Here is a 24,376-nt window from a genome sequence, read left to right as displayed (position 1 = left end):
GTATATATGTCTGTTAGGACCATTTGGAGTAGTGTTGTTCAGGTCCACTGTTTCCTGATTGATTTTTCTGTCTGGATGTTGCAAGCTTCAAAAGTTCTGAGCTTTTGAAGTCCCTTACTATTATTTATTGCTATTTCTTTCTCTAGTTCTATTAATACTTGTTTCATATATTTAGGTGTGCTAATGTTGGTTCATATATATTTACAGTTTTTATATCTTTGATAAATTGATATCTATAATTATAATATAATGACCTTCTTTATCTCGACAGTTTTTTACTTATAGTCTATTTTGTTTGATGTAAGTATAGCCTCGCCTGCTCTCTGTTGGTTACCATTCATATGGAATATCTTTTTCTATCCCTTCACATTTAGCCTATGTGTGTCCTTAAATCTAAAGTGAGTCTTTTGTAAATATCATGTAGTTGGATCTTATTTTTTTACTCTGTTTAGTCACTGTATGTATTTTGATTGGATAATTTAATCCATTTATATTTAAAGAAATTATTGATAAGGACTCACTGTTGCCATTTTGTGGTTGTTTTCTGACTGTTATATAGCTTATCTATTTCTCTCTTCCTCTCTTGCTTCCCTCCTTTGTGATTTGATCATTTTTTGTAGTGATATGCTTTGTTTCTTTTCTGTATATTTTGTTATTACCATGAGGCTTACACAAAACATCTTATAATGGTCTATTCTAAGTTGATAACAACTTAGTCCATTTGGGATTCTATTACAATATACCCTAAACTGGGTTGCTTATAAACAACAGAAATATATTTCTTGTAGTTCTAGAGACAGAAATGTTCAAGATCAAAGTGCTAACAGCATTAGTGTATAGCAAAGTTTCATTTCCTTGTTCATTTATTATATCTTATCACATGGTAGATAGGGCAAGGTACAGCTCTTTTTACAAAGGTACTAATCCCATTTATGGAGCTTTACCCTTTTGACCTAATCATACCCCAAATGCCCCCCTCCTAATACTATGACATTGGTAAATAGATTTCAGTGTATAAATTTTGGAGGGGTACGTAAACATTCAGACCATAGCAATAACTTAACTTCATGCACATTAAAAAACTCTACAGTTTTATTCTCTCCTTCCACATTTTATGTTATTGATGTCACAGTTTACATTTCTTTATCTTGTATATCCATTAACAACTATATAGTTATAGATATTGAAGCTAGAGTTGTTTTTAATACTTTAGTCTTTTAACTTTAGTAGAGTTCAAAGTGATTTATGCACAATTAATACTCAACCTATCATGGATTTACATCCCTATAAACCCAATGTAAGTTGAAAATATCATAAGCCAAAAATGCATTTAATGCAACTCATCTATTGAATTTCAGAGCTTAGCCTAGCCTGTCTTAAACATCTCGTATCACATTAGCCTACAGCTCAGCATGAGAATCTAATACAAAGCTTATTTCATAATAAAGTGTTGAATATCTCATATAATTTATCAATACTGTACTAAAAGTAAAAACAGAATGGGTGTATGGTTACTTGAAGTATGGTTTCTACATGATGTGTTTTGCTTTTGCAGCATTGGAAAGACAAAAGATCTTAAGTAAAACCATTGTAAGTCAAAGACCACCTGTAAATTATTTGCATATTCTGAATTTGACTATACACTTACCTTTACCAGTGAGTTTAAAGAGTGTCCTTTCATTTCAACCTGAAGTATTCCTTTTAGCATTTCTTGTAAGGCAGGTCTAGTAGTGATGAACACCCTCATTTTCATGTGTCTCAGAAAAGTATTTATCTTTTCTTCTGAAGGACAGCTTTGCTGCATATAATATTGGTGGTTGGCAGTTTCTTTCTTTTAGCACTTTGATTATATTATCCCACTCTTTCTAGGCCTGCAGGGTTTCTGGTGAGAAATCCGCAGATGGTCTTATGGACATTTCTTTGTATGTAATGAGTTGCTTTTCCGTGTGTGTGTGCACGCGCGCGTGTGTCTGTATACACATATATATGTACATATCAATAGCTTTTGGAGTACAAGTAGATTTTGGTTACGTGGATTAATTGTTTAGTGGTGAAGTCTGATATTTTAGTGGACCTGTAACCCAAGTAGTGTACATTGCACCCAATATGTAGTTTTTAAAAATCCCACATCCTCCTCCCACTCTCCCCTCTTCTGAGTCTCCAGTATCCATTATACCAATCCAAATGCCTTTGCATGCTCACAGCTTAGCTTCCACTTATAAGTGAAAATATAGATATTTGGTTTTCCATTCCTGACTTACTTCACTTAGAATAATGGCCTCCAGCTCCATCCAAGTTGCTACAAAGACATTATTGTAATGTCTCCATCTTCCTTCCTTCCTTCCTTCCTTCCTTCCTTCCTTCCTTCCTTCCTTCCTTCCTTTCCTTCCTTTCCTTCCTTTCCTTCTTTCCTTCTTTCTTTCTTTCTTTCGACAGACTCTCGCTCTGTCACCCAGGCTGGAGTGCGGTGGCACAATCACAGCTCACTACAACCTCCACCTTCTGGGTTCAAGCAATTCTCCTGCCTCAGCTTCCCGAGTAGCTGGGACTACAGCTGCATGCTACCACACCTAGCTAATTTTTGTATTTTTAGTAGAGACGGGGTTTCACCATGTTGTCCAGGATGGTCTCAGTCTTGACCTATGATCCACCCGCCTTGGCCTCCCAAAGTGCTAGGATTATGGGTGTGAGCCGCTGTGCCTGACCCTACATCTTCAGTTCTGATTTAGCTTATTTGAATCTTCTCTCTTCTTTTATTGGTAAATCTAGCTAATGGTCCCCTGAGTTTGTTTATCTTTTCAAAGAAGCAACTTTTTGTTTCATTGATCTTTTGTATTTTTTGGTTTCAATTTCATTTATTCTGCCTTGATCTTTGTTATTTTCTTCTGCTAGCTTTGGGTTTGGTTTGTTCTTGCTTCTGGAGTTCCAGGAGGTGTGACTTTAGGTTGTGAATTTGTGATCTTTCAGACTTTTTGATGTAGATATTTAGCACCACAACCTTTCCTCTTAGCACTGCTTCTGTTGTTTCACAAAGATTTTTGATAACTTGTGTCACTATTATTTGTTTTGAAGAATTTTCAAATTTCCATCTTGATTTTATTGTTAACCCCAAAATCATTCAGGAGCAGACTGTTTAATTTCCTTGTTTTTATATAGTTTTAAGGGTTTCTTTTGGAGTTGATTTCTAGTTTGATTCTGGTGTGGTCTGAGAAGATACTTGATATGATTTTCATTTTTAAAAATTAATTGAGACTTATTTTGTGGCCTATCACATGGTCTATCTTAGAGAATGTTCCATGTGCTGATGGGAAGAATGTGTATTCTGCAGTTCTTGGGTAGAATGTTCTGTGAATATCTGTTAGGTCCATTTGTTCTGGAGTGTAGTTTAAATGCAGTGTTTCTGTGTTGACTTTCTGCCTCAGTGATCTGTCTAGCGCTGTCAGTGGAGTATTGAAGTTCTCCAATATCATTATGTTGCTGTCTATCTCTTTTCTTACGTCTAGTGGTAATTGTTTTATGAATCTAGAAGCTTCAGAGTTATGTGCATATATATTTAGGGTTGTAATATCTTCCTGTTGGGTCAATCCTTTTATAATACTTTGTCTTTTTTTTTTTTTTTTTTTTTTACTGTTTTGCTCTAAAGTTTGTTTTATCTGATATAAGAATAGCAACTTCTGCTTGCCTTCGGTTTCCATTTGTGTGGAGTATCTTTTTCCACCCCTTTACCTTGATTCTATAAGAATAATTTGTATTAGCTGAGCTTCTTGAAGAGGACAGACATTTGGTTTGTGATTTTTTTTAATCCATTCTGCCAATCTTTATCTTTTCAGTGGAGCATCAGGCCATGTACAGTCAACATTAATATTGAGATGTGACGGACTCATCATGTTGTTACCTGGATATTTTGTTTTCTTCATTATGTTATTGGTTTATAAGCCCTGTGAGTTTTATGTTTTTGAGAGGTTCTATTCTGTTGCATATTGACCTTTTGCTTCAGGGTTTAGAATTCCTTTTAGCATTTCTTGTTGGGCTGATCTGGTAGCGGCAAATTCCTTTAGCATGTGATTGTCTGAGAAAGACTATATCTCCTTCATTTATGAAACTTAGTTTTGCTGTATGCAACATTTTTGGCTCAGAGTTATTCTGTTTAAGGAGGCTAAAAACAGGGCCCCAGTCCTTTCTGGCTTATAAGGTTTCTGCTGAGAAGTCTACTGTTAGTCTGATAGCTTTTCCTTTGTAGGTTATCTGATGCTTTTGTCTTACTGCTCTTAGAATTCTTTCCTTCATGTTGACTTTAATAGTAGCCTGATGACTGTATGCCTTGGAGATGTCCATTTTGCCATGAATCTCCCAGAAGGGCTTTGACCTTCTTATATTTGGATGTCTAAATATCTGGCAAGGCCAGGGAAGTCTTCCTCAATTATTTCCTCAAATAAATTTTCCAAAATTTTTACTTTTTCTTCTCCCTCAGGAACACCAATGATTACTATCTTTGGCCATTTTACATAATCTCATATTTCTTAGAGACTTTGTTCATTTCTTTTAGTTATTTTTTCTTTATTTTTGTCTGACTGGGTTTATTCAAAAGCCTTGTCTCTGAGCTCTAAAATTCTTACTTCTACTTGGTCTAGTCTGTTGTTAAAACTTTCCACTGTGTTTTGTAAGTCCCTAAATGTGTCTTTCTTTCTAGAAGTTCTGATTGTTTTTTGTTGTTTGTTTTTTCTCTCTCTAAAGTATCTATCTCTTTAGAAAAATTTTCATTCATATCCTGAATTTTTTAAAAACTTTCTTTATGTTGGTTTTCACCTTTTTCTTGTATCTCCTTGGGTAACTTAATAATCAACCATTTGTATTCTTTATTTGGTATTTCCAAGATTTCATTTTAGTTTGTATCCTTTGCTGGAGAGCTAATGTGATCTTTCGGGGGTGTTATAGAACCCTGTTTTGTCATATTGCCAGAATTATTTTTCTGGTTCCTTCTCATTTGGGTAGACCATTTCTTCTAATTATTTTTTAACTTATTTTTTATTCAACTGTTGCTTTTTAATTTCCTTTTTTTCCACCTTATGGATGTGACTTCAATGATTATAGCTTATTGTAACCTAATTTGGCTCTGGGTGCTTTTGGGGGTGAAGACTGTGTATGAGTTCCTTGGTTATAGAGAGTGTTTGTGTGATGGTTTTCTCAGATGTAGTAGCAATGTGCTGGTGTGTGAGCAGGTTTACTGTCTCTTATGGGGTTAGAATGACAAAAGTCTTTTGAAGGTTAGCTCATCCCCAGTAGTGTACACTCATTCATTCATTCATTCATTCATTCATTCATTCATTCCTCCAGTATTTTATTTGCTGGGTTGAACAGTTCAGACTTCAGGTCAGACTTCAGGTTGAACAGTTCAGACTTCAGGAGTTGTCCATGGGTAAAAACTGGGTGTAGCTAAAACAGGTAGATAAATACAACACCTAATGTGGGCAGAGGTCTCAGCCTTGACATAGGCAGCTGGAGAAGCTGGAGTGAAAAGCACTGAGGTCTTTTCAGAGGGAAGGAAGGGGCTACCTCAGCTCCCCTGCCAGGCCAGCAGGAGAAAAATCTGCTTCCCATTCACACTTCTGACCCAGTGTTCCGTCTGTTCAAACCAGACAGACACCACTTTCCATCTGCAGAAATGCTGATATTCCATGTAGAGAGGGATTATGACTACCCCTCATGCGGGCCTGAACCCTGAGGGCACTTGTCCTATGGGGATGCAGTCACCCTGAAGTGTTCCATAAAGGCTATCTACAGATGCACCCATGCCACGCTCCTGTGGGAGAAGCCCAAGCTGTAGCTGCAGTGGTGGGTGAGGAGGAGAAGTCTCCTTCTCCAAGACCTGTCACAAGCACCAGGGCTGCTTGACTGTTGTAGTAGAGCCACAGACTTTCCCTGCTGAGTTCAGCATTGCACCTGTGCCTCTGCTGAAAGAAACTTCCCACAAGCAGAAAGCTATGGGACTCGAGCTTTGCCATCTGGATTCTTTCGTCCCATGGGTTACTCCCTTGATTTGGTACACTACCCCTTCCCCTAGGAGTAGGAACCCTGAAGGCCAGACTGTTGTGAATGCTGCTGCTCCTCTGGGTCTAGCCACCCAATGGGGCTGCCACACTCCAGGAAAGTGCTGGGGAATGCCTGCAAGGGGTCCAGTGATGCGACTTGCCCTCAGATTTCCAGCAGTGGGTACCAGCACCTGTTCTGATGGGGATGGCAAGGGAGTGACGTAGACTCTGTGAGGTTCCTTATACATAGACTTAGTGTGTTGGCTTTCTCAAACACTAGCTATAGTAGGAATGAACTGATCATATGGACAGACTCAGGACCTCCTGATTAGCTGGGGGTATTGCAGGTGGTGGTGACAGATGGGGTCATGCACAAGTTTTCTCCTTCCTGGGTGCTATGCTATTCTGCCAGCAGATGCTGTAATGGACTGTGTTTGTTGGCCTCCAGGCAGGAGGTGGCACTTGGAAAAGAACACCAGCTGCGGTGGTAGCCGTGGGATTTGTGCTTCTTATGTTACCCAGGTGAGGTCCTCTGGTGTCTCAGACAATGGGCGAGGCCATAGAGCTTCCCAAAGTTTCTGTTCTTTGTGTTAAGCTATGGAGTAGGGGGTAAAGAGGCAAAGCCAAGTGGGGCCTGGGTCACGCAAGTGCATGCTGTGGCTCTCCACGTAGGGGCTCAAGCAGAGGCCCCAGTCGGGGTAAGAGGGCAGTCCTCCTGCCGCAGGGGTAATGTTCCAGGGAGGAGCGCAGCTGCCTGTGCTGCACAGAAAGTCCACACAGGGAGTGCGGAATAGCAGGTGACATTAAGCCCTGCCCGGTTCCCATGCACTTGGCAAGGTAGGTCTCACACCGTAGAGTTCCACTGGTAGCAGCTAGCTAGGTTCCAGGCATTCTGCTCTTGGAACTCAAAACTGCCCCAGGCCAGAAGCCTTCCCAGTTGAGACATACCATGGCTTTCAGGCCACACCCCTTCTGGTCTACCTGAGAAGCAAAGGTCTTCTCTTGTGCTCATGAGTATAACCCACTGCCCACTCACCCCTCGGTTCTGGCCAAGGGGGTTCATCATCACATGAGATTATATCAGAAATGTCAATTAGGAACCTCTCTCAACCTATGACAGACTACTGAGTTTAGCTGGAAGACATCCACAAGGTCACCTGTGAGGTAGGACCTGGAATGACTTCCTTCTATCCCTGCTGGGGACCGAGAGCACACGCAACGCACATCCCAATACTGTTCCTTCTCATGTATTCCACAGTGCTCACTAAATCAGCTTCAGTGCTGGGTAGGGTTAAGACCTTTCCCTGTGGCCTGGATTGCCAAGTTCTCCAGTGGGATTGTATGTCCCAGAGACAATTTATCCCCCTCACACTCCAGGGACTTAGAATTTTCCACCTGGTATAGGCTGCAGCCCACCACTTCTTTCAAAGGCTCTGTGGTTTCTTTCAGCTTTCCTATTAAGTTCCTGTGTTGCTTCTTGGAAAAAACTACACAGCATGGATCTCTACACACTATTTTGTCTTCCCAAGTGAGAGAGGCATGCTAAAATGCCTCCAATCTGCCATCTTGGGAAAAAAATCAGTTGCTTTTCTTTTGCTGCTTTGAAAATTTTCTCCTTATCTTTTTTGACTCTTACTAGTGATTGTAATGTGTCTCAGTGAAGACATGTTTATGCTCAATCTGTTTGGGGCTCTTTGGGCTTCATGAATCTAGATGTTCATTTGCCTCTCCAGATTTTCTGTCACAATTTCTTTAAATAAACTTTCTACCCTTCCCTCCTTGCTCCTTCTGAGACATCCATACTGCATATATTTGTTCATTTGATGGTCCCATAAGTTCCATAGGCATTCTTCACTCTTTTTCATTCCTTTTCTTTTTGTTCCTCTGACTGGTTAATTTCAAATGATCTGTTTTCAAGTTTACCTGACTCTTTCTTCTGCTTGATCAAGTCTGCTGTTGAAGCTCTCAATTGAATTTTTTATTTCAGACATTGTATTCTTCAGCTCTATAATTTGTTTCATTCATCTATATAGTTTTTATCTCTTCGTTGAACTTCTCATTTTGTTTATCTGTTGTTTTTCTGATTTCATTTAATTGTCTGTGTGCTCTCTTGTTCCTCACTGGGCTTTTTAAAGATGATTATTTTGGATTCTTTGTCAGGTAATTCATTTTTGGGGGGTCAGCCACTGGAGCTTTATTTTCTTCCTTTGGTGGTGTCATATTTCCTTGATTATTTGTGTTCTTTGAAGCCTTGCATTGTGTGTTCACACTTGAAGAAGCAGTCACCTCTTCCCATCTTTATTGACTGACTTTAGGAGAAAAAGACCTTTGCTGGTGAGCTCAGCTAGAGATTCTGGGGATCTCTCACACCTTTTCTATGGATGTACCTGCTCCACACCTCTTGATCCCTCTTTGGGATTATATGCATTTTCTCAATCCTGCAAAGCCAGACCTCATGCTAAAAGCCTCCTGTTTATTCCTTAGGGTAGTACCCTGAAATGTTCAAAGTTACATGTCTTCTCTCAATCCATCAAAGTTGAGTTGGCTGCTAGTATCCATACCTGCTGTTGAGATCCAAGCATCATCTGTGGTTGTATACAGACTGTTGTGCACTGAGGTACACATTAGCTGGCCGAAGGGGTCCATAGGCCAGTCGTCCAGCAGGGTTTATGGGAAGGTCTTAGGGTAGAATCCATGAGCTGGGTAGCAGAATCTACAGCCGACTATTGATAACCATACACTCTTTGCACTCCTGCTTCTTCTCCTTGCTCCTAGCTGCCCCAGATGATTCAGCCATGCTATTCCCCTCAATGTTCTGGGTGGGATGAGACAGAAGTGGGTCTCCTAGACAACATCCTGTTAGGCTGGGAAAGGTGGGTGCGCACTTCACTTTCACCTCCCCCATGGGAGAATTGTGAGCTGGAGGGACCTCTCCTGGCACTGAGCTGTGCCACCTTAGGGGAGGGGTGATGTGGGTAAAGTGAACTGCTCTTATTATACTCTTTGATGCATCCAATCTTAGATTTTTTTGCTTCACCAGTGTGCTGAAACCTCTCAGTGGACTCCTGTGGCCTCACAAAAGTATTCTTGTCCATAGGTGTAGTTGCCAAAATCAGTATTTCTATAGAAGAATGAAAACTGGAACCTCCTATTCTGCTATCACACGACGTTTCTTCTTTCTTTTAAAAATAGTGGTTATATTGTTTTGTCATCATATGCCCTAAACTCAGCCTTTAAGATTAACTTTTGGAAAAGGGCCAAGTTGGTTAACACCACATGTCAAAGTTAGTGTCTTTGTCTGGTGGAATTTTTTTTTAAACTTTGACTTACTAGTTTTGAAAATATGTGAGTATGTATTGTGTTAATAACAATCTATGTTGAAAAGTAAGTCTACATAAAGGAGACAAAAGAAGCTATCAGGTGTTTTCTGCATGTGTGGCCTTACGATTATCTCTTCTGTGGGTTATCTCCATTTTGAGAAACTTTGGGTTCTAATCTGAAAAATCTGCCTCCCAACCAGATACACATTGGTGATGATGAAGGGAGGCTCATGATGTGTTGAGAAACAAGGTGACCATCTGACTTCTCCTGGTCATTGTTGAGACCTGGCAGTAGGACTTTCCCTTCTTCTTAGCTCCCTCCCTTCTTCCCAGTTCACCCTCAGATAAGCTGGAAGGTGAAACCGTAATGCCATTCAGAGTGCAGGGCCACTAGGTCGTTGCTTTGCCTCCTTGGACACCTCCTTCTGAACTGTATTCCTTCTTCTCTCCACCTCCAAAAGTCATTACTTGTTGTGCTCAGTGGCACAAAATATTCTGTAAAATAGATGCCTTCTTGTTTTCCAACTTAATGATAGCATCCCTTGGTGAGCCCTAACTGGAATACAGAACTGCACCTGACAACCGTGGCCTGCTCAGTGAAGTTGTTTAGAGATTGTATCAGAGGCATTTGAACCAGAGCAACTCCATATTGAATAGGGGCTGGGTAAAATAAGACTGAGATCTACTGGGCTGCATTCCCAGGAGGTTAAGGCATTCTTAGTCACAGGATGAAGTAGGAGGTTAGCACAAGATAGAGGTCATAAAGACCTTGTTGATAAAACAGGCTTTGCAGTAAAGAAGCCAGCCAAAACCCAGCAAAACTAAGATGGTGACAAGAGTGACCCCTGGTTACCCTCACTGCTCATTATACACTAATTATAATGCATTAGCATGCTAAAAGACACTCCCCCCAGCACCACGACAGTTTACAAATGCCACAGCAACGTCTGGAAGTTATCCTATATGGTCTAAAAAGGGGAACTTCCTCAGTTCCTGGAATTTCGCACCCCTTCCTCGGAAAACTTGTGAATAGTCCACCCATTGTTTGGCATATAATCAAGAAATAACTATGAGTATCCCTAGTCCAGCAGCCCAAGCTGCTGCTTTGTCTATGGAGTAGCCATTCTTTTATTCTTTTACTTCGATTAATTAATAAGCTTGCTTTCACTTTATCGACTTGCCCTTAATTCTTTCTTACACGAGGTCTAGACCCTCTCTTGGGGTCTGGATCAGGACCCTTTTCCAGTAACAGTTGGGACCAGGTAGAAATTGGAGTCTGGAGAAGTTTCCCTTTATTCTTGAAAGTTGATCTGTGATTCCCTTCATGTAGAAGGAAACGGGACTTGATTTAGAAGAAATGATTCTAATACTGGCCAGGCGCAGTGGCTCACACCTGTAATCCCAGCACTTTGGGAGGCCAGAGTTTGAGACCAGCCTGGCCAACAGCCTGGCCCTCTCTCTACTACAAATACAAAAAAAAAAATTAGCCAGACGTGGTGGTGGGCGCCTATAATCCCAGCCACTCAGGAGGCTGAGGCAGGATAATCACTTGAACGGGGGAGGCGGAGGCTGCAGTGAGCAGAGATCACACCATTGCTGTCCAGCCTGGGCAACAAGAGTGAAACTCCATCTCAAAGACAAAAAAAAATGATTCTAATACTGGCTCTGCCTTGGGCCAGCCACATCACCTTTAGCTAATTATTTTCCCTTGGGGTGTGTGTTTCATCCAGCCTTCCATTCAGTTAAATATTTTAGTAAGCACCTTCTGTGTTCCAGCTACCTCTGCCATGATGAACTTATATCGTCTTATGGGAGCCAAACAGCAGAGTGCGAAGAAGCAAGCCACATACAAAGGCTATGTAGTAAATGAAGGCAGAGGGTGGGGGTGGGAAAGGGCCAGGTAGTAAATATTTTTGGCTTTGTGGCCATCACTCAACTCTGTTGTAGAGAGGAAACAGCCATAGGCAATACATAAATGAATGGGCATGGCTGTTTTCCAGTACAACTCTATTTACTGAAACAAGTGTTGGGCCATAGTGTGCTGACTCCCAGACTAGATCAGAAAGGTCCTTAAAATCCAAGGAGATGGCTTTAGATTGGAACTTGTAGTTAATGGGGATCTCTTGAAGATTCTCAAGCTGGAATGTAATTTGATGGAAATCTATTTTGTGTAGAACCATCAGATGTAAAAGCATCTGACGGAAAAAGAGCCTAACGCCCCAGGTTGTCGCAGCTTTTGAACTGCGTATGAGCACTTCGTGACCTGCTAGGAATTTAGGGGGAAATTGTCATTGTTGTAAACGTTGACAGACCTTCCACTGTTTCTTGTATGCAGTGAACATAAAACAAAATTGTGGATGCTGGATTAGAAGCTCCCTGAGGGCAAGGACTTTGCTTTCTTTGCTGCCATATGTAGTCTCTGGGATGTAAGCATACTCACGTATTTGAATGCATTAATGGGGCAGTAACCCTGAATCTTAAATATGCAAAACTGCTCACCCCTAGGCATAATGGAAAAGCATGTCACCTAATGAGTGTCATTTAAAAATATCACAGTATTAGTGATGCCACTGACCTCGTGGCTTGTTTTTTTTTTTTTCTTTCCAGATGGCAGACGATCAGGGCTGTGTTGAAGAGCAGGGGATTGGGAATTCAGCAAATGAAGATTCAGTGGATGCTAAGCCAGACCGGTCCTCGTTTATGCCATTCCTCTTGAGGTAGGTTTGCTTAATCAGGGACCCTGGACCACGTCAGCCTGCCATGCCTCTGCCATCTCCACCCACCTGTGGGGAGGGGGACACTCAGGGAAGGAGATTCATGCTGAGCATGGGAGGTTTGCACAGGTTCTTGCTAGCTGTATGCAGCAACATTAGGGTCCTCATGTGCACCCTCTTGTCTGTGGGCCAAGCCTAGGAATGGACAAAACCAAGCATTGGGAGTCTCCTGCTCAGTGGCCGAGTGTCTGGTAGCAGTTCCCAGGAATCAGGGGCTGTTCTCATTAGAGGCGATTTGCAGGCACCTTCAGAACAGAGCCTGGGCTGCTGCCGCCAGTGGGACCAAATTTGACAAAAACACAGAATCCAGGGCCTGAGGGACAGGAGGTTTTAGGGGGACTCACGCCCACCCTATGCCTCCTGCTGCATTCCACTCATGGAAGGGGGATCGCATCCTGTTCATTAGTTTCTGCCTTCCCCTTTCTTGAGTTCACTTTTAAAATTCTAAATTTTGCATTTAATAACATAATAGCTTCATTGATTAAACTCTTGTATGCCTGCTTTGTATTATTGCTTTTAGTCTACATAATTGCACATTTCGTTTTATTGTTATCACCATTTATCAGGTAGGGAAACCTGTGGTGCTGTGAGGTTTAATAGCTTGCCTTTCTGCTGACAGTAAATGATGAAGCTGAGAAACTAAACAGTGCCAGCACCACTCACTTAAAGGTTCTGCTGTGTGCTTCCCTTTTAAAAGTAGGGCTAGTTTGGCACAGTGGCTTACACCTGTCATCTCAGCACTGTGGGAGGCCGGGGAGACAGGATCGCTTGAGCCCAGGAGTTTGAGACCAGACTGGACAACATAGTGAGAGCCCCGTCTCTACAAAAAGAGATAAGAAAATTAGCTGGGTGTGGTGGCACATGCTGGTAGTCTGGCTATTCGGGAAGCTGAGGCAGGAGGATCACTTGAGCCCAGGAGGTCAAGGCTACACGGGACCATGACTGCACCACTGTACTCCAGCCTGGGCAACAGAGTGAGACTCTGTCTCAAAAAACAAGTTGTTGGTTTTTTTTTAATAAAAAATAAAAGTAGGGCTGCAAGGACATGGAGGAACCCCAAACCCTCCCTTAACCTTGATCATGGATGGACAGTGAGTGGATCTTCCTGAGAGACAGAAGGCAGCGTGAGTCAGACGCATCACACTTCTTTGGATTCCCTAAGCCACATCTTACCGGGAAAGATAGCAAGGGGGATAAAGGCCGAGGTGAGGGAGTGCTCCCAGGCAGTGCTCAGGAAGGGGAGAGCTGGTGGGGGGTGGGCAGCCAGGCTCCCAACACCTCAGAGCAGACCTTGGGTCATATCATCCAACCTAGGACTTGGAAAAGTGGGAGAACCCCAACACTGTGGACCCAGATTCTGTTGTTTGCCAACTAGAGTCAAGAATATCCAATGAAATGACCAGAAAATACAGTTCTGACTCCTGGAACTTCCCAAAACCTTGAGAAATTGGTACAGGCCAACTTACTCCCCAGGGAAAGCCCCTTAAAGCCATGGGGCTTTGCTTCTATGTGCTCAAAATAGTGTAAAGCTGTGTGTTCCCTTGTGTATTTTAAGGTAACATACACATTTTTGTCAAGATAGTTGCAAAAGATGTAATAATATTTCACTCTTCCCCACCCTTTTTGAGTATTTGACTTCAGCAGGTTGTCTACAAGTGAAAGAGAAACATGATTATTATCATTTAATAATCATTTTGTAAGTCTTAGTGAGCCTTTTGATGTACTTCCCAGAAAATATTAAAATAAATGGTGCGTTGTAAATACTGACATTTCAAAGTCATTTCTTTAAATGTATCCAGTGGAATCTATGTCCATAGTGATTTTATAACCACCTTTATCCATTAAAAAAATACATGAACAGCTCTCCTGTAACAGCTAGAACTTTTATATTTCTTTTTCCCCCTCAATCTTGTTTTTTTAATTCTCTTTTCCTCCACGTTTTCTTCTGATGTAATAGATTTAATTGCCTGAAAGTCTTGTTGATCACAGCACATCATATACCTATGTAACATATACATGTATGCATATATATGTCCATATACATTTTAAGACAGTTTTCCAGATATCATGAGTATTAAAAGAAAGTTCTCCTAGACTAATTTACTGTTTCAGCTTTAAGGAATTCACAGTTGATCTAAAAAATAAATGTTAACATATCATTAATATATTGTCATTCATCAAAATAATTATTAACTAGAAATTACATTGAAGTTTCAACTTATAATGGAATGAAGGGGCTTTTAATAAGTTAGTTTCTAAAGAAATGGACAAATAATACTTATTGCTGGAATAAGAAAGAATTTGATATTACCTTTTTCCTATTTTTCGTTTTTAGTGATAAGAAGCACTGAGAAATCATGAATAAATACATGAGATGGTAGGAGGTTTGTTATAGTCATGTCACTTAATTCTTTGAATTCTCTGAATTCCTTCTGAGTTCTGGACCAAAAAATGACAACTTGATTAGGTCTGTCCTTAATTATGTTGGAAGTAAAGAATTGGCAATTATCTAACTTACAAAAGGAATTGTTATTCAGCCTTAAAGGTATTTAATTTTTTTAGTTTCTGGGAAGTACACCAAAAACTTGTACCTAAACTTTTCAAACAGTTGTAAACTAAATTTGCTCCTCTTTTATTTAGAGGCAGTCTGTTTAACTCAAAATGTTCCAGAAAAGATAATTAAGCATTAATAAACATTTGTCAGTATCCTTTTTTTTGATAAAATGCTTTTAAACCATATGCTTTTTTAAATATATTTTTGTCAAGACGTTGGAGCTGCTAATGTAGCTCATTCATGTATGAAAATTGTCTGCTCTATAATCTAGTTGACAAAGCCAGTCCCTGTCAAACCAGTTAGCCGTACCACACTTATTTGCTGTCAGTAAATGTCTGATACCATTTTTCAGTTCAATAAATATGTTATTAGACATCCTTGTGACAGTCATCTCGTTTCTGAATTCTAAATTCTTTTTTTTTTTTTTTTTTTGAGACGGAGTCTTGCTCTGTCACCCAGGCTGGAGTGCAGTGGCTGATCTTGGCTCACTGCAAGCTCCGCCTCCCGGGTTTATGCCATTCTTCTGCCTCAGCCTCCCAAGTAGCTGGGACTACAGGCTCCCGCCACCACACCCGGCTAATTTTTTGTATTTTTAGTAGAGACGGGGTTTCACCCTCTTAGCCAGGATGGTCTTGATCTCCTGACCTCATGATCCACCCGCCTCGGCCTCCCAACATGCTGGGATTACAGGCGTGAGCCACCGCGCCCAGTCCTGAATTCTGAATTCTTATTCTTGGATAGGTGAATGGATGGATGGAGGGAAGGGAAGAAGGATGCAAGGAAAAATGAAAGGGTACCAAGCCCAGCCCCATGTTGACCTCCTGGAATCAGTGTTTGTTTTGTTGTCATAGGACTGATAGGGTTTGGCTCTGTGTCCCCACCTAAATCTCATCTCAAATTGTAATCAGCGTAATCCCTATGTGTTGAGGGAGAGACCTGGTAGGAGGTGACTGGATTATGGGGGTGGTTTCCCCCGTGCTGTTCTGGTGATGGTGAGTTCTCACGAGATCTGATGTGTTTGACAGTTCCTCCTACACACACTCTGTCTCTCCTGCTGCCATGTAAGACGTGTCTGCTTCCCCTTCCACCATGCTTCCCCTTCCATCATGATTCCCCAGCCATGTGGAACTGTGAGTTAATTAAACCTCTTTTCTTTATGAATTACCTAGTCTTGGGTAGCATCTTCATAGCAGTTTGAGAACAGACTAATACACAGGAGTCTAGCTCAACAATAAAAAATCTTTGGAAATACTAAGGGGATGAAAAAGGCAAAGACATTAAACAAGAACCATCATCACTTCCATTTCATTCTATTATATATTTTTTAATACATTTTTCAGTGTATACAAGCATACTTTGTTTTATTGTGCTTTGCAGATACTGTTTTTTTTTTGTTTGTTTTTTGTTTTTTGTTTTTTTGAGACAGAGTCTCACTCTGTTGGCCAGGCTGGAATGTAGTGGTGCGATTTGGCTCACTGCAGCCTCCGCCTCCCAGGTACAAGTGATTGTCCTGCCTCAGCCTCCCAAGTAGCCAGACTATAGGTGTACGCCACCACGCCTGGCTAATTTTTATATGTATTTTAGTAAGGACAGGATTTTGCCATGTTTCCCAGGCTGGTCTTGAACTCCTGACCTTAAGTGATCCACCCCGCCTTGGCCTCCCAAAGTCCTGGGATTACAGGAATGAGCCACCACACCTGGCCCAGATACTGCATTTTTGATAAATGGAAGGTTTGTGGCAACCCTGCAAACCTATTGCCTCCATTTTTCCAACAGCATATGCTCACTTTGTGTTTCTGTATTACATTTTGGTAATTCTCACAACATTTTCAGTTTTTTAATTAGTGTTATATCTGTTACTATGATCTGTGATGAGTAATCTTTTTTGTTGTTGTTGTTCAAACCCAGGATAATCTCTGTAAATGTTTTCAGTGATCTTTGATGTTACTATTGTAATTGCTTTGGGGTGTCACAAACCACACCTGTATAAGACAGCGGACTTAAATGATAAATATTAAGTGTGTTCTTACTGCTCCACCCACTGGCCATTCCTGTCTCTCTCCTTCTCCTTGGGCTTCTGTATTCCCTGAGACATTATTGAAATTGGGCCAATTAATAACCCCACAGTGGCCTCTGAGTGTCAAGTGAAAGGAAGAGCAGATGTCTGTCACTTTAAATCAAAAGCTAGAAGTGATTCAACTTAGTGAAGGCATGTCGAAGCCAAGACAGGCCGAAAGCTAGGCCTCCTGTGCCAAACAGCCAAATTGTGAATGCAAAGGAAAAGTTCTTGAAGGAAATTAAAAGTGCTGCTGCAGTGAACACATGGATAATAACATTATGCTTATTATTGCTGACTTGGAGAAAGTTTGAGGGGTCTGGAGAGAAGATCAAACCAGCCCCACCTTTTTCTTAAACGAAAGCCCAAGCCAGAACAAGGCCCTAACTCTGCAATTCTTTGAAGGCTGAAAGAGGTGAGAAGGCTGCAGAAGAAAAGTTTAAAGCTAGCAATGGTTGATCCATGAGGTTTAAGGAAAGAAGCCTTCTCCATAAAGTAAAAGTTCAACATGAAGCAGCAAGTGCTGATGTAGACGCTATAGCAAGTTATCCAGAAAATCTAGCTAAGCTCATTGGTGAGAGTGGCTATGCTAAACAACAGATTCTCAATGTAGACAAAACAGCCTTCTGTAGGAAGAAGATACCATCTAAGATTGTCCTAGCCAGAGAAGAGAAGTCAATGCCTGGCTTCAGTGCTTTATAAGGACACTTGACTCTCTTGTTAGGCAGACTGGTGACTTTTAAGTTGAAGCCGATGCTCATCGACCAGTCTGGAAATCTTAGAGCCCTTAAGAATTATGCTAAATCTACTGTTTCTGTGCCTGCTAAATGGAAGAACAAAGCCTGGATGACACCTGTTTATAGCATGGTTTACTGGATGTTTTAAGCACACTGTTGAGACCTGCTGCTCAAATTAAAATAAGATTCCTTTCATTGACATTGCACCTGGTCACCCAAGAGCTCTGGTGAAGATGCAGAAGGAGATTAGTGTTTTTATGCCTGCTAAAACATCCGTTCTGCAACTCATAGATCAAGGAGTAATTTCAACTTCCAAGTCTTATTACTTAAGAAATAATGTCTTACTATTTGAGAAATATTATTTCAGAAATACATTTTATAAGGCTATAGTTGCCATAAATAATGTTGGGAATAACATTATAGTTACAGTGTTACCTTTGATGGATCTGGGCAGTTAATTGAAAACCTTCTGGAAAGGATGCACCATTCTAGATGCCAGTAAGAACATTTGTGATTTATGGGAGGATGTCAGAACATTAATAGGAGTTTGGAAGAAGTTGATTCCACTCCTCATGGATGACTTTGATGGGTTCAAGACTTCCTTCAGTGGAGGAGGTAACTGCAGATATGCCTGTTGTGGTGGAAATAGCAAGAGAACTAGAATTAGAAGTAGACCTGAAGATGTGGCTGAATTGCTGCAATCTCATGATAAAACTTGAACAGATAAGGAGTTTCTTCTTATGAATAAGCAAAGTAAGTGGTTTCTTGAGATGGAATCTACTGCTGGTGAATGTGCTGATATATTTTTGAAATGTATACTTAGAATATTACATAAACTTAGTTGGTAAAGCAGCCACAGAGTTTGAGAGGATTGACTTGAATTTTGTGTGTTTTTTAACTCTTTTTTTGTTTTATTTTAATTTCTTTTTAACACTTTTGTTGAGGGCTGACTTTCAACAGATTGCAGTGAGGGAGCTGCTCTGCTGCGTACGAAACCCCAACCCGGAAGCAGGTCATCTTTGAATGGTTTAGTGCCAGGTTCCCCGCGAATGTGCATTGCGTGATGGGCGAGAGGACAATCACCTTTCTGTTGACTTGAATTTTGAATGAAGTTGTGCTGTGAATAACGTGCTATCAAACAGAATGGCATGCTACAGAGAAATTGTTCATAAAAGGAAGGATCATTTGATGCAGTGAACTTCATCGCTGTCTTATTTTAAGAAATTGTCACAGCCACCCTAATTTTCAGCAACCACCACCAGATTAGTCATCAGGCATCAGTGCTGAGGCAAGACCCTCCCCACCAGCCCAGCGATTACAACCCACCGAAGGCTCAAATGATTGTTAGCATTTTTTAGCAATAAAGTATGTTTTAATTAAGATATGTATTTTTTGACATAATGCTGTTGCATACACTCAGACTGGTGTATAGTGTGAACATAACTTTTCTACCCACTGGGAAACCAAAAAAGTCAGGCGACTCCATGTATTGCAATATTTGCTTTCCTGTGGTGGTCTGAAACTGAGCTGGCAGTATATCTGAGTTGTGCCTATATTTGAATTTGGAACAGCCCAATGTGATCCCACATACCCCCGTTACTAATGACACACTTCAGCTTTACCAGACCCACATATAACTAAGAAGCCCCACCACAGTGCCTGATTCAAGGAGACTCACAGATAGATCTTATTTGTCTCTTTGTGGATGACCCAGAGGTTTCATCACCCAGTCTGCCCTTCTTTTACACAGTGGGAGATGGGAGAATGGGCAAGGGAAAGGTGGTATCTCTGACAGGCCAGTTTTAGAAAAAAAGTATAAGTGGCAGTTGAGGACCTGACCATTTATTCTTCCCTCAAGCCTATGCACCTCTGGGAAAGTTTTTGAGTACCTTGCTGGAAGACTTCTGCCTGAAAGACCTTTTATTTTGCAAAAATAGATGTGGTCTGTGGTATGTCCCCCCCACCCCTCAGCTTTAAGTCCTTTGGAAAGATAAATAAGCCTGTAGCGTCGACATTATGGTCCACTTTACCTTTTTCATAGCATGACTGATGTTGATGTCATTAAAATAAACAGTAAGTATCCCGAGGTCCTCCCTGCAGTTTGGTCCTCCCTGCAGTTTGGTCCTCCCTGCAGTTTCAGGAGCGCCATGTGACCCACTGACAGATGTGGGGTGTGATGCATGGGAGTGCCACTGGCTCCTCTGAATGTTCCTTGCAGCTGATGGTGCCTCCCGCACCCCCACAACCTTCTCTCCCATCCCATCGCATCCCATCCCACCCCACCCCATTCCAGCTCCCTTCTCTAAGGAGCTCAGAATCACTGTTAGGCAGTGCAGAAGGCAGTAGCATCTCTGACCTGTCTCTAATCAAGGACCAGATTACCCACCTGCCCACCCCGGGAGACATGAAGGATCCTGGGTTGCAGAAAGAAATATCCCCTTCCCCAAAAAGCCGAGGTGGGACTCACAGGTCTCAAATATTAATAGTTTCAAGCCCCTAGACTTGTCTTGGCCTTTTTTTTTTTTTTTTTTTTTTTTTTTTGCCTCGCAGCCACTAGATGGCAGGACAGCATTGTTTTATCTCCAGTCCGTAGGCACTAAAAATCCAGCCTGTTCTTTAAAAAAAAAAATTTAATGATTTTATAATTTTCTGATTATTGAAGAATATGTGGAAAACACGGAAAAGCACAAAAAATTCAAAAGATTTTAAAATTAGTAAAGCATTCCGGTTTTTAGTTATTCAGAGGAAATCATTATGGAGCCAGTCCATATTCATTTATGAACCATAGTTTATAGAACAGGGTCTAGGGTCCTCCTTGCACTTGAAGAGGATTCTCTCTTGATGTAAATATAACCCTATAGTCCTTGCCCTGGATATAAAGTCAAAGTTTTAACCAAATGCCTAGGCGTAGCTACAGAAAATAATAACTAATTGCTGAATTGTAGGACGTAGCCTTGGAGCTGTGGCAGGTTGGGGAGGGAAGGATAAGGAAGGACTGGAGGAGGAGCTGAAACTTGAGTTGTCAGGAAAAGCAGGGGGGTATCAGGGGACCGGTGGAACCTCAGGGCCAGGGTGGAGATGATTCAGGCAAGGCCACCGACATGGCTTCTGCCTAGGAAAGTGGGCAGAATCTGCTGGACAGGGTGAGTTTGGTCTTAATAGCATAGGCCACAAGGAGCCATTGTAGGTCCAAGACCAAGCCCTGTCCAGCAGCCTAGAAGATGTTCTCTCCTAGGAACCTGAGAAATCGGAGGCTCCCTTCTGAACTCTGCTCAAGGTCAGAATTTAAGAAAAGGAAAAAACGGGGAAGACAGGTTTCACGCAGTCTCAAATTTCCCCTGGGGCCTCCATGGAGTCTCGTGTGTCTCTGCTGAGGAGTTTGTTTACCCTTCTGGTTTCCCAGTGGAAGAGCGCAGAAGAAAAGATCTATTCTCAACATTTGCTAAACTTCCTATTTTCCAGGCACTGGCTCGGGTCACATGGGTTTTACCCTTGGCATCATCTGTGTTTTCCAGCCTTTGCCCGCTGGAGGGTGGCTAATAAATGCCATTTGTTTATAATTCTCTCTCCTGGAGGCATCTTGGGCTTCTCTTCACCAGTGAGTGTTATATGTAAACACATCCCTGTAAAAAAATATGTTATTTGTATAATTATAAGGAAGATCCAAGTGGCAGGCTTTTTCATTTGGAGAGGGGTTAAAAAACTGTTTTAGAAGACACAATGCTTTGGAATCAGAGACAAGAACAAAGAAGGCAGACCTTAATTCATCCCAAAGAATATGTTTCAAGTTAAGCAAAAACTGTGCCGTGATGCCCATTGATTGAAAGGGGCCAGATCTGGGCCCACTAAAAAATATATGAACATTGAAATTTATGCAGGGCATTTACTTTTCAGTAAAGGAAGGATTCAAATTCAGCTGCCAGAAAATTAGAGACCTGTCTCCCAAATTTGTACATAGAGAATGATAAAGATTTAATGCTGTATTTGAAGCAGTGATGACACTATGTAAAATAATAGAAGTAGCAAAGTTGAGTGAGACAACCGGGGTTCAGATCCTGGCCCTTCCTCCCACTTACTGTTTGAGAGACTGTAGCAAGTCACGTGACCTTCCTGTGCCTCAGCTTCCTTATCTGCAAAATAGAGATACTAATTTCTGCCCACAGGATTGTTATAAGAATCAGAGTAACTGTCAGCTTCCTGAATTTCCTGAATGTGCCTACTGAAGAAGAAATCATAGAATCGTGATTTTAACACTGGGAGAACCCCTTAAAATGTAACTTACCTAATTCCCTTCATTATGATCAAGGAAAGGAAGACCAGAGAGGTGAAGCATAGCCATCCAGCAGGACCAGGACGGAGACACAGGCCTAACTTGTGGTCCAGGGCTCCCCCCAGCATCAGGCGGCACCCACGACTGTGGTGGCACCAGGCTGTTCATCTACATTAATCCACCCACAGAGTGGTTTTTTCCTTCCACCCAAGTGGGTCAGCAAATTTTCTTCATATACACAGCCTCCTCTCTGCTTCACTTTGGCGGAGGGATGGTATAGGGATAGCTGTCCCAGCAGGGCGAGCAATGGGCTTTCCAGTGAAGAGGGCCAAGTGCACATTTCAGGAGCAGCAAGCACAGGACACCAAAACGTAGGTGGAGGTCTAGGAACGGCAAAGCTGTAGCTTCTGCATCTGTGGGATACCTCCAGTTCTTTTCAGTTATTGCTCTTCTAGAGGGGAAAAATTAACTCAAAGTGAAAAGGTAAGGTAAATCATCAGCTTTTCACAGTAATAGAAACCTAGAACACTATTAGCAGAGAAAAATTAAACCTAGTAATAGAAAAGTACTATGAAAACATAACCAGTTGCTTCTCACATGAACATGTGATCACAGATAGGAAATGTGAGCATGGCATTGCATGTTTAACCCCTGAGCTGCTGGCTTTCTTTCTCTCAAGGATCTGTGATGGTGAGAATTTTGTTTGTTTTGTTTTGAGATGGAGTCTCACTCTGTTGCCCAGGCTGGAGTGCAGTGGTGTGATCTCGCCTCCCTGCAACCTCCACCTCCCAGCTTCAAGCAATTCTTGTGCCTCAGCCTCCCGAGTACCTGGGATTACAGGCACATGCCACCACTCCTGGCTAATTTTTTTGTGTGTTTTTAGCAGAGACGGTTTCACCATGTTGGCCAAGCTTGTCTCAAACTCCTGACCTCAGGTGATCTGCCTGCCTTGGCCTCCCAAAGTGCTGGGATTACAGGCATAAGCTACCCTGCATGCCAGTGGTCAGTTTTAAAGGGAAAAGATGGGTGGAGTGATTAAGTAAGGACTGAAGTATGTTAGCTCTTCTAATGCTGGACCCTGCAGCCGTAATACAGACCTATTGTATCTTCCACTCAGTCTATTAGGCTATTTAAAGACAATTCAGCCTTTTATTCCTTCCCCTACCCCAGACGATTTGTTTTAAAGTCATTTGTCAATTTTTATTGTCAGAGACCCTACTTTTTTTTTTTTTTTTCTTTTTAGAGGAAAGAGGGAAATGTGAAGGTTGATATGTTTTGGTGAGGGGGATGTATTCTTCTCCTTAGCCTCTTTTAAACTGAGTTTGCTTCCCCATGTCTGTATTTTTGCAACTGAATTTCAGAGAAAAAATGTATAGAGCGAATTTTCTCTCTTGTTCACAGACCTGAGGATGGCAGAAGGTTCACAGGCCTTTGCATTTTATCGAGAGGCTTGTGCAGGGTGGCAGGTGTCGTAAGCTTATTCTATCAGCTTCACACCCTTTCTAGACTGTTGTCCTGAACCAAGAAATTGAGAAAAGCATTGCTGAGCAGTTCACTTTATAAGTGTTTTGTTTTTATGTGTTCTCATTTTCCTTGTTGCGTTTGGAGGGTTGAGATGGGGAAATACAGCAACTCCTGGGTCATTCACTTTATGCAAGATCATTGAAAAATGTTTGTATGCCTTGTTTGAAAATGAAGAGCTTTGGTATGCTTCCATGGTCTCCTATTATTTTTATTATTCACTTGAGTGCCTTTAAAGGAAAAATATAACCTAATGAACCTGAACTCTTTACTTCACCACCCACTTGCTGCTTTTGTTGATTAACTTACATATAGTTTGACATGTTTTGCCGTCATGTGAGTGCTGTTTTGCAGCCTGTCGTAGATTTGACACTTCAGTGGGTTGACCATGAGTGACGCTCATCAACTTTAACTCTATGATGGTTTGTTCTGTTGATACTCTGTCTCTTGCTCAGCTATTCCCCTGTTGTTTCCGATTTTTCACTCTTAAAGATTGTGCTCCTGGCTACATGTTTATGGAAATTTGTTTGTTTTTTTTCTTTGGACCCCATGTTCACAGACAGTTGCTTTTTTCCACAGGGAGCCATCCCAGGGTTGGGGGGTGCTACAATGGGGAGCTGGGGCATTTCTGCCGGTCAGCAGAGAAGGGAGAGGCCAGTGTGACCTTCCCAGCCCGAGTTTGAATGGTCCTATGGAAAACTCCAGCGTGCAGTTCACTGCTGATGCAGTTCACTGCTGATTCAGTCACAGGCCTTCAGGGCCAGGCGGCCTGTGCCAGTCTTATCCCCTGCTGAGCTCCGAGCATGTTGAGTTTTTATTATTACAGAGAAGAAGGAAACTCACTTCCTGTCATCTCAGGGCACAGCCTAGTTCTGATGCAAAGGGAACTGTTTTCGGATGGAGACACTAGGTACTACCTTCACTCTTTCTTTTCTTCTCTGTCTTGCTCTGTGCCTTGGTATGTTAGGACCGTGGGGATGCCCTCTGTTGAGATGTTGAGACCATGAATGAATCATCCCAAAAATATTTAGACAAAGCGGCTACGAAAACCAGAGCTCTAGTTCCGAATGAAACAGCTCTGGGGAAATGTGAGCCTGGTGGTGTGTTTACTTTCA

General features: G+C 41.7%; 1 protein-coding gene across 2 annotated transcripts in view; it reads left to right on the top strand.

Annotated features, from left to right (window-relative positions):
* The window catches only part of CASP7 (caspase 7), a 51,297-nt gene that overhangs the window by 5,621 nt on the left and 21,300 nt on the right, over positions 1–24,376 (top strand). Inside the window, exons 1-2 of one of the 2 annotated variants that reach the window (XM_023206637.1) lie at positions 6,451–6,551; positions 11,957–12,066. In XM_023206637.1, coding sequence (XP_023062405.1) covers positions 6,453–6,551; positions 11,957–12,066 — 209 coding nt within the window. In that variant the 5' untranslated portion in view covers positions 6,451–6,452. Of the gene's footprint in view, positions 1–6,450; positions 6,552–11,956; positions 12,067–24,376 lie in introns of those variants that run through there. The other variant, XM_023206636.2, reaches the window with a different exon arrangement.

The sequence above is a fragment of the Piliocolobus tephrosceles genome, chromosome 9 (assembly GCF_002776525.5).
Source record: "Piliocolobus tephrosceles isolate RC106 chromosome 9, ASM277652v3, whole genome shotgun sequence".
Lineage (NCBI taxonomy): Eukaryota > Metazoa > Chordata > Mammalia > Primates > Cercopithecidae > Piliocolobus > Piliocolobus tephrosceles.
This window is presented reverse-complemented; position numbering and strand designations above follow the sequence as displayed.